The 10,528-nt window shown below is 42.5% G+C and overlaps 1 protein-coding gene across 1 annotated transcript in view; it reads right to left on the bottom strand.

Moving 5' to 3' along the window:
* ABCB1 (ATP binding cassette subfamily B member 1) overlaps positions 1-10,528 on the bottom strand; it is a 64,307-nt gene continuing 53,779 nt past the window's right edge. The window contains exons 18-28 of the mRNA XM_073581921.1: positions 9,181-9,282; positions 7,943-8,020; positions 7,429-7,512; positions 6,560-6,763; positions 5,856-5,956; positions 5,606-5,746; positions 5,336-5,492; positions 4,774-4,971; positions 4,480-4,686; positions 1,780-1,926; positions 1-1,325 (exon numbers count right to left, since the gene is read on the bottom strand). Coding sequence (XP_073438022.1) covers positions 1,125-1,325; positions 1,780-1,926; positions 4,480-4,686; positions 4,774-4,971; positions 5,336-5,492; positions 5,606-5,746; positions 5,856-5,956; positions 6,560-6,763; positions 7,429-7,512; positions 7,943-8,020; positions 9,181-9,282 — 1,620 coding nt within the window. The 3' untranslated portion in view covers positions 1-1,124. The remainder of the gene's footprint in view (positions 1,326-1,779; positions 1,927-4,479; positions 4,687-4,773; positions 4,972-5,335; positions 5,493-5,605; positions 5,747-5,855; positions 5,957-6,559; positions 6,764-7,428; positions 7,513-7,942; positions 8,021-9,180; positions 9,283-10,528) is intronic.

Genomic DNA, 10,528 nt, shown 5'->3' with positions numbered 1-10,528 from the left:
TTGAAATGTTAAGAAAAAAAAGTTTATTTTGTCTTAAACTTTGCTCAACAAAACTATATTCCAGTGCTGGAGTGGTAGAAAAACAAAAACAAAATGGGGAGGTAGCAGCAGTAAAACAACCCTCCAACTATCCTGTCTCCGAAATTATCAAGTGATCAATACTTGTTATTAAATAAGAGGTATATATTATATTAACAATACACAAAATATTAACAATTATACAGAAATTATATCAAAAGTTAAAGAAGTCTTATGTGATTATACTAAAGGGTCATTGTTTTTTTTTTTAGAAAAAGCAAATACCAGACACAACCCACAAAGAGTGGCGCTCTTTATGCCTTACCATACACAATGTAAAGAGAAGAGTGGCGCTGTTTATGCCTTACCATACACAATGTAAAGAGAAGAGTGGCGCTGTTTATGTCTTACCATACACAATGTAAAGAGAAGAGTGGCGCTGTTTATGTCTTACCATACACAATGTAAAGAGAAGAGTGGCGCTGTTTATGTCTTACCATACACAATGTAAAGAGAAGAGTGGCGCTGTTTATGTCTTACCATACACAATGTAAAGAGAAGAGTGGCGCTGTTTATGCCTTACCATACACAATGTAAAGAGAAGAGTGGCGTTGTTTATGCCTTGCCAAACACAATATATGGAGAAGAGTGGCGCTGTTTATGCCTTACCAAACACAACATATGGAGAAGAGTGGCGCTGTTTATGCCTTACCATACACAACGTATAGAGAAGAGTGGCGCTGTTCTCACCTTTTAGCATAATCACAGAAGACCATGTTCACTTTTGTTTCAATATGAGAAGAGCAATAGAAACATGAACAAATAAACACATTTTTGGAATTTTTAACCATTTTGCTTACAGTAGCGATCTCATCATCCAGGTCTCTATACCAGCGCCTTTGCTTCCTCCCGCCATATACTGTAAATGACTTGACGTAACCAATTCCTACTCAAAATAACAATCATTTTTACATTTGGGTATTGTGAGAAGGAACAAAGAGCGAGAGATCCGGCCCCGGTGTAATGCCCGTAGTGCTGGCCCGCTAATGGTCTTTGGGTTCACAGTAACACCATCTGAATCTGCAATGTCCGCTCTCGTGTCCTTCTCATGTGGGTCCGAGCTGTATTGTGACCAGTGAGTGATACACCCCCTTCATCTGCAGGAGCTGCTGATGTGTCCCCTGTTCTACAACTTTTCCGTTCTGGATCACGGCGATTTTATCCGCGTTCTGAATGGTGGACAGGCGGTGAGCGATGACGATACATGTACGACCTTCCCGAGCTTTGTCCAGAGCTTCCTGTACAACCTGAGGGAGAAAGGGGAAACGTTCTATTATTACAGACACAATGAATAGAACAAAAAAATATATATATCAAAACACAAAAATCAGAATTTCAAGGAAAGACTCAGTTGGTGCCTGTGTTGTAGCTGACAGCTATTCTTCCGACCCCTCTATCACTCTAAAAAGTTCTACTAGAGCGATCCTCTTGGCATCCAACTCTCTTCTAAGTGAAGGCTCAGTGGGTTAATTTTACCCCCTTGTCAGGGGAATGACAGGACCTGCTCTTTTTATCTGTAAGTGATCATTCCCTAACTGATAACTAGAAGCAATCCTACTACCATTGAGAGCTTTGGGCTTACGCAGGGCGCTGCTCCTTCGTGCCACAAGGACACAATAATTACTCCTGCCCCTATATGTGCCTATAGGCTTGCTCTTATAAGCAATGTGTGATCGCTTCCTACACAGTTTATTTTTTCACCTTTTCACTCTCTGTATCCAGAGCAGACGTGGCCTCATCCAATAACAGGATTTTGGGTCGACGGACCAGAGCTCGTGCTATGGCGATTCTCTGCTTCTGACCCCCGGAGAGCTGTGTTCCCTTATCTCCAACACGGGTGTTATATTTCTGAAAAAAAAAATATTTTTAGGAGACTTTTAAATTATTTATCAATTCTGCATTATTTATATGGATACAATTTTAAAGCACCACTCCAGTGTTTTGTTGTTTTTTTTAAATTTCACCACGGGAGTGGTGCAACTGATCTAAGTTCCCTGACCCTAGTATTATACTTGCCAACTGCCGTCTTCAGCTGTTTCAGGCACCATTATGGTCTCATACCGCCAACTTGTGACCGCAACTTCTGACTGGCCGAAAGTCAGAGGTAACAGTCACAAGCTCTCAATGTAAGTCTATGGGAGCCTTGTGCTGACTCTCATAGACTTACATTGAGTTCTGATTCCTGGCACTGGAGAGATCCGGCAGTTCATAACTCTAATAATAAAAAGTTACGGTGGGTTCACTGTCATTGGAACCGCTTGACCACAGTGCCCAGAATTATTATCAAAACTGAGGTTATATAATTTATAACAAATACTATGGACCCAATTCATCAAGCCCAGTGTGTTATGATGGGGGTTTTGGAATCAGACACTCCTGTTTTGTGAAGAGGTGGATGCTTGAAACATCTGAAGAGTCGCGTGCTCCTCCATGCGGTACACCAGAAATATCATTTGTGTCAGGTACGGAACACCAAGACTCATCTTGGATTAGACAAGCTGGGGGGAGTGTACTTCTTCTCCCTGTATGAGTTGCCCAATCATAAGTGTGCAACAACACAGCTGAAAAAGAACACGCCTCCTCTATGGCTTAGGTTTCACAGTGTGTGTGAGATGAAAGGATACAGCCCTGAACTCCTCGCCTAACCTCATGCATGGCTAGAAAGTGCTGAAAGATTGGAGCACATGACTATCCTTTTTCACATAATGTGAATATGGGGGAAGGCTCAGCACAGCTGAGTTTAGCAGTGTCACATTGCACATCCTTTTATCAGCTCTCCTCCACTCACAGCACTGTCAGCTCTGCTGTACTGCCCTTTCCACCCACACAGCCTGTCCAATGAGTAATACTTACAGCTGTTATGCTCAAAGCAACTTGTAAATGTTCTGTAGTGAAAGCAGAGCAAACGGCTCTTATGTGGGACATATAATATCAGCCTGCTCTGCTCATGTAATGACCTTAATTGAAAGCTGTGAGTCAACTGAGCTCTAATTTGCCAACACTTTCTAATCATAAAAAACGAATCTGAACTGAGAAAAGTAAGTTAATGTGTATGCAAAATGTAAGTGCATATTAACACATGACCATTAACCAGAGAAAATAGAAAGCAAAAAACACAAATATTCTGAACTAAAAAGTAAAAAATAAACTGCAAATAATGCAAATATGGGTGTGACCGCCCTCTTTCTGAGCTGGGAAAACCATCCTGACTGGCCTAAGCTTTTACTAGTGGTTTAGCCGCTTGATCCTTGTTCACATTCACGTCACTTGGCAAGTGAAAAGGTTTTAAATACTAGAGTAGGGACTGTCCCACAAGGGTTGCCGTGACGTGGCGGGATGGCTTGTATATTATTTTGATCAAAATTATGTTTACTAAATACCCTTATTATTATTACCTTTATGCATTATTTGCAGTTTATTTTTTACTTTTTAGTTCAGAATATTTGTGTTTTGCTTTCTGTTTTCTCTGGTTAATGGTCATGTGTTAATATGCACTTACATTGTGCATACACATTAACTTACTTTTCTCAGTTCAGATTCGTTTTTTATTCATTTCATTGTGCATTCTGTGCATATATGGGTGTGACCGCCCTCTTTCTGAGCTGGGAAAACCATCCTGTCTGGCCTAAGCTTTTACTAGTGGTTCAGCCGCTCGATCCTTGTTCACGTCACTTGGCAAGTGAAAAGGTTTTAAATACTAGAGTAGGGACTGTCCCACAAGGGGTGACGTGACGTGGCGGGATGGCTTGTACATTATTTTGATCAAAATTACGTTTACTAAATACCCTTATTATTATTGTTACCTTTATGCATTATTTGCAGTTTATTTTTTATTTTTTAGTTCAGAATATTTGTGGTTTTTGCTTTCTACTTTCTAATCATGCATGAGGTTAGATCATGAGATCAATGCTGTATTCTTACATTTCACACAGTGAAGAACCTGCTCTAAGCTATTATGAAGGGGGGGGTTCTTTCGCCAGTGTGTTGCAGACTGCTTATGATCGGTCAGCATCAGAATGAGGATGAAGTACACGCCCCCAGTGAAATCTCTCTGGTAACACCCACTTGGACTTAAAAATAAGTAACCGTTTACATTTCATTTACTCTGATCGTTAATATCTCCGCAACGGAGAGGTGAAATTATGAAAAAAACAAAAACCTTTTATTCAGATCTGCAGCATCTATTACATCGTGTCCAGTTCAACACAAAAAAATTGGTTAAAGGTCCTCTTTAATCTAGGGTTCACTGTATTTAGAAAAGAGTTGTGGAACAATATTGTTGCAGTGTTAGATTTGTAGTAACTATCACAAGTCAGCCACGACTTCTAATCTTACAACAGATCATTTCAATTTGATCCAGTGATTAAAAGTCACATAGAAATTGCTATTTTGTTGACTTACATCAGGGAGTGATTCAATGAAGCTCTGGATATTGGCCTCCTTGGCTGCTTTCTCCACTTCTTCGAATGGCACCACTCGGCTGTTATCTCCATAGGCGATATTATCTGCTATACTGCAGTCAAACAGCATGGGCTCCTGAGACACGATACCCATCTGTGCCCGGAGCCACTGGATGTTCACCGCCCTGACGTCAGACCCGTCCACACTCTATAAAGAACACAACAATGTCTAAAACCTTGGACACAGAGTTGTCAGATGTCCATTACAAAAATCTTTTCCATTGGGTTTACTTACCACTTCTCCATCCAATGGGTCATAGAATCTTTCTAGAAGTTGGACCGTGGTACTTTTCCCACATCCACTGCTACCAACTAAAGCCAGGGTTTCTCCTTTCCCTACGTTGATATCCAATCCTCGAAGCACGGGCAAATCTGGTCTTGTCGGATAATTAAATCGGACTCCTTGGAATCTTACGTTCCCAGCGCAGTGAGACTGTAGGCAATGACAAGAGATTTTTATCGATATGCTCCTGAGGCAAAACTTTGCAGAAAGTTGTGCAGAATTTGAAAATCATGGATAGGTTGTGTCTGGTATTGTAGATCAGTTCCCGCGAAGTGAATGGAGCCCACTAGTGATACTATACAATCTATTACAGAGATATTGGGCTGTTTTCAGAAGAAATCATATTTATATAATACTGTATAACCTTTAAAGAATTAGGAGCCTTAGTGTCATTAGTCCACCTCACATTATATGATGGCCACTTCTAGGTGGCTATAGATATGTCTTCCATTTAACATAGGAGCAAATAGACAAGTCATGAAAAATAATTCCACTTCTTCATTAGAGATCTTACAGGTTTGTCTCCGCCCGCGTTGTAGCTGTCTATAAGAGGCTCCCGCTCTAGCAGATTGAATATATGAGCTGCTGACGTCTTGGCTTTCGCATAGTCTGGAGCAAAGGAGCTGGTCTGACCCAAAGCCATGGCCCCGAATACAATGGCTGAAAATACCCTGTATAGAAAAAATACAGTAGTGTAATATTATCAAAGATATAGAGATGTTGGTAGAAAGATAAACAGACAAAGGAAGATAAGATAGATAGATAAATAAATAGATAGACTTACAAGAATACATCCTCCATACTCGTGTGATTGTTTGCTACCAACCAAGCCCCAAAGCGGAAACACCCGGCGTACGCAAAGAACATGATGGCTTGAGATAATCCAAAAGTCGCTCCATGAATGTGCGCTTTCTTTATAGAATTTCTAGGCAAGAGGACAATACATTTTTCAATGTCAGACGAGGGATCTTCTGTGCTGCGTCTCGGCCGGTATCGTACAGACGCACAAGTGCACACATTATGGCTTCTCTTACCTGTAGGGTCCGACCAGTTTTTCATCATACATAGCCTCGAACTTCCTCTCTCGGGTTAATGAGACCACGGTACGAATGTTCTCTACAGCCTCAGTGGCGATCTATGATAGAAGGAGCGGGGATCAGAAAGTAAGAGGCCCTGGTTACGCGGCCAGGCACTGCCAGCTGAATGCAACCACCAATTATGGCAACGTGTGACCCTATGATGCACTACTGTTACACAGTATGGGTCCGAGGAAGGCAGATGTCTGGATAGCAGCAGTATCAGGGTGATATTAGCTCATCTGTGGCTGCCCCACCACTAGGGGGCAATAAGAAAGGACATCCTGGCCTGTATGGTTTCGGTTCTGTTCACAGGTCCAGTAGTTATTTCCAGTTTTGGGGTAATAAAAATTGAAATAAAATGTTCCAGCACAGAACGCATTTATTTCAATGGGATCGGAAGTGTCATAAAATCTTTACCATTTGCCTCCTTTCCAAAAAAACCCCCAAAAATCTGATAGCAACTGGATCTGTTTTGTTTAGCACTGACGTCTATGGATCATAACGGATGGCTTCCAATGTGCATATGTTTTTGCTTTGTATGTAACTGATCTAGTTTCTTTTAATACTGAATCCATTACAAACAGATGACAACTGGATGTGTGAACATTGCCTTAGTGTGGTCCAGGCTGACAGCACATATTATGGCAGACGTCGCTCACCTTTCCAGCTACTTCCAGTTCCTTTTTGTCCTTCTTTGCGTGCCCAGCAAACGCTTTCATCTGCAGCAGCGCAGACACGGCGAGGACTGGTACAATCGCCAAGATAAGGAGAGTTAGCTGCCATCCGTAGATGAAAGATATTATGGTGGCGGTGCCCAAGTTGGCAACGTTCTGTGCCAGTAAGGCCAGTCTGGATCCGGTGGCCTGCAATAAAGACACACAGGCAAAATATGGTAAATGATGTCTCTTTCCATAAACCAATTCCAGCAACATTACATTAGCTGTAAGTAAAAAACCTGCAGATGTCAGAAGCATCTGAAATGCCCGATATTTAAGAGCTCCATTCATTGTCTATGAGCCTACTGGCGATATCCAAGTGCTCTCTCTTTCTCAATCCGTCGGAGGCTCATATTCATGGGTAGGGTGGACATTAACCCAATGCATCACATGTAGGGTCAACATTAACCCAATGCATCATGGGTAGGGCCGACATTAACTCAATGCATTACGGGAAGGGCTGACATTAACCCAATGCGTCCCGTGTAGGGACAAAATTAACCCAATGCATCACGTGTAGGGTCGACATTAACCCAATGCATCACGGGTACGGCCGACATTAACTCAATGCATCACATGTAGGGCCGATATTAACCCAATGCATATGATGGGTTTTCATCCCTCTTTCCATCATCTATAGTGGTCACCAACAGCTCCTCGTTCCTCTGAGTATATTGTGGCTGCAAGACCCTATAGTAGCTTCAATGTCGGTACATAACCCAAAGTCTCCCACTACTGTCCTCATATTAGGTTTTAGTTTTGAGCGTCCTCTAGCAAAGTCATTTTTGGAATAGTCAAAACCAAACACATACCCCCTGCACTTGGGAGGCGTCGGTGGCCAGTCTTGTCGTTAAAGCACCAGTGCTATTTTTCTTGTCATCAAACCAGCCCATTTCCTGAAATACAAAAGACTCCATGAAATAATCAACGTCAGGAAACTTCTATTATCCATGGAAGTAGATCGTAGTACCTAGACCTTGGCCTGAATACAGATTGCTGCCTCTCTTTTTACTTTGGGGTTCTCCCATTGTTATAAGGTCGTCATCGTAATCACGTACCTAGGAATATTTTGGCTCCTCTTTACGGAAGATGGATTATTTAACCATTGGATGAGATGACATTTTTCTTCATGTACTACCCTTCCCAGCCAGCAGAGGTAGCATTGTGGGAGATAGGACGTATCGCTGTACAACACCATGACCTGTCCCTGACTGAATGTACAATACTATAAAGCTGCATTTTTTAACAGATATTCTGCTTTAGAAAACCCATGGCTTTATTTCCTAGGGGTGTCAACCCTTTTAAAGTAAATGCCATAGATCATACCTGTCTTAACATCGCTTTAAAGGTATATAGCCTGAGTCTTGTTGTCAGAATTTCTCCAGCTTTTCCAAATGTGAATCCCTGTAAAATTAGGAATAGAAAGTGTTAGGAAATGTTCATCAGATTAGAAGAACATACTGTAGTTACTTTTAACCATAAACAGTGCCACACTTGTCCAGAAGTTGTGCTTAATATTACAGCTCATCACTATTAAAATCAATTAGTCTCAGCTGCATTACCTTCCATAACCTGTTGGTCGGCGTGGCGCTGTTTTTTGGAAGAAATCAGCCATGTTTTTGTAATCCTACAAACTCAAACCCGAGTTTCTTCGTACGCCATTCCAAAGTGAATGAGGCTGTGAAAACTCCACTTCCTCCATGGGGCAAGGATGTCCCAGAGGCATCGAATGCACAACAAAATTAGCATGAAATCTGAACACACCTTTGGAGAATGTTCACACGATGCGTTGTAGAAGCTTTTTTGGCCCTGTTTTTATCACTTTTTCAGAAAATTTGGGCAAAAGCAAGGCGTTTTCACTGCATTTTGGAAACAATGCTGCAAAAATGCAACAAGTAAGCATTGTATGAACACACCGTTAGAGAATGAATTACTGGGGTAAATGTTTTTGATTGAGCAAACAATCTAAAAGAGTGTATCTCATGTTCTTATTTTAGGAGTGCACTTGCCTCCTGGCGCCTGTTTGGCGGAGTCAGTGCGCTCCTGATTGATCAACAGTTCGGACCAAAGGCATGGCGGCACCGCCGGTCTCCAATGCTATAGGTAGATTTGCCCTTGTAGCATAAGGCTGGGATCACACATGCGAGAAACACGGCCGAGTCTCGCATGTTAATACCCGGCACTGCCGCCGGCACTGGGGAGCGGAGCGTGCGGCTGCATGTATTGCTATGTGGCAACACGCTCCGATCCGATCCCGGGTATTAACATGCGAGACTCAGCCGTGTTTCTTGCATGTGTGATCCTGGCCTTAGTGGAATGCAGTGGCAGCGCTTACAAGCTCTATTGCCTAGGAGACCGGCCATTGCCGTTAGACTTCAAAGTTGGCTGGTAGCCTAAGCAATGAGCAATAAACAATAAAATTAAAATTCTTTAAATTCTTGAGAACAGAGAAGATTTTTAATAAAATGTTAACTGCAAATTTGCTTGTTTTTACAGGCGTGTTGCAATTTTACTGTCTTAAGGGCAACCTCTTTAGAATAAAAAAAATGCTCAAACTGAAATACCTGGAGGAAAAATGTCACAAAAGAGATGCCTCCGAGTCCCAGAAATATCAAACAAAACATGTTACTTTGGGATCTCATCTCATGTGGCTCACCGGCAAATACCTACAATTTAAGAAAACACACTAATTACTATGTGCTCTGTGCACATCGAAGAATGAAAAACACAATACGTGAGCAATGTCATTCCTATGGTTCAGCACATAATACCAGATAATTTAATAATAAAGATCCTTCAATAATCCTAAAAAATGAAATATTAAACTTTGTAATATTTCCTCTTAGTTGAAGTTGATATTTTCCTCACTTACCAAATGCATTTAGATTCCTTTAAAAAGAATGTTCAGAGACCTTACCAGTCACTAAAAAATCAATCTTTAGTAACTGAAGAGAAAAGGAGGAAAAAAAAAAAGAGGTGTGGGGAGGAGGAGGGGGATGATGCTGCAGAATTTCATTCTCAATCACAGAGGCTCATGCCATCAAATAGGAAAAGGGGCAGCACATGTAGTGACTGGTCAAAGCACAGCTTAGCTTTTCATCTTTACACCCAGTTAAAGAGAGATGACGTACACACACACTTTTTGGAACAAAGTATTATTTTGCTTCAATTTAATGCAATAAAAGACAAACACAAGTATATTACAATGTTCTGAACTACAACTGTTTATCGTATATACCCGAGTATAAGCCAAGATTTTCAGCCCATTTTTAAGGCTGAAAGTGCCCCCTCTCGGCTTATACTCAAGTCATAGACCAGGGGGTCGGCGGGGGAGGGGAAGCGCGCCTGTCACATCATACTCACCCCTTCCTGGCGTGGTCTCTGCAACCCCTGCTTCTCAAATCATCTCCAGTGCCTCAGCTCTTCCTGTGTTCAGCGGTCACGTGGTGCCGCTCATTAAAGTAACGAACACTGGAAGGAGCTGCCGGCATCGGAGAAGCAGGGTCTGCAGAGACGCGTCAGGAGGGGGCGAGTATGACGGGGGGAGCATATGCGATATTCACCTGTCCCCGTTCCATCGCCGGGCGCCGTTCTGTCCTCCGCGTCCTCTGGCTGTGACTTTCAGGTCAGAGGGTGCGATGACGCAGTAAGTGCGTGCCCTCTGCCTGAACAGTCACTGCAGAGACCCGGAAGACAGAGCGGCGTGCGGCGGTGGAGTGGGGACAGGTGAATATCGCAGGTGCCGGGGCCCTGAGCCAGCGGCGACAATGACACTTAGCCCCCATAGTGTGCCGGTGTCCTCGCCTGCTCAGGACACCAGCACCTGGCCCCCAGCGACGAGAGGTGAGTATGTAATTTTTAATTCGCAGCAGCATATGGGGCATATTCTATGGAGCATCTTATGGGGCCATA

Source organism: Dendrobates tinctorius, unplaced genomic scaffold (genome assembly GCF_039654945.1).
Source record: "Dendrobates tinctorius isolate UK_male_01 unplaced genomic scaffold, ASM3965494v1 ptg000070l, whole genome shotgun sequence".
Classification (NCBI taxonomy): domain Eukaryota; kingdom Metazoa; phylum Chordata; class Amphibia; order Anura; family Dendrobatidae; genus Dendrobates; species Dendrobates tinctorius.
The sequence above is the reverse complement of the archived record's forward strand: the minus strand, read 5'-3'. Positions and strand labels throughout refer to the sequence as shown.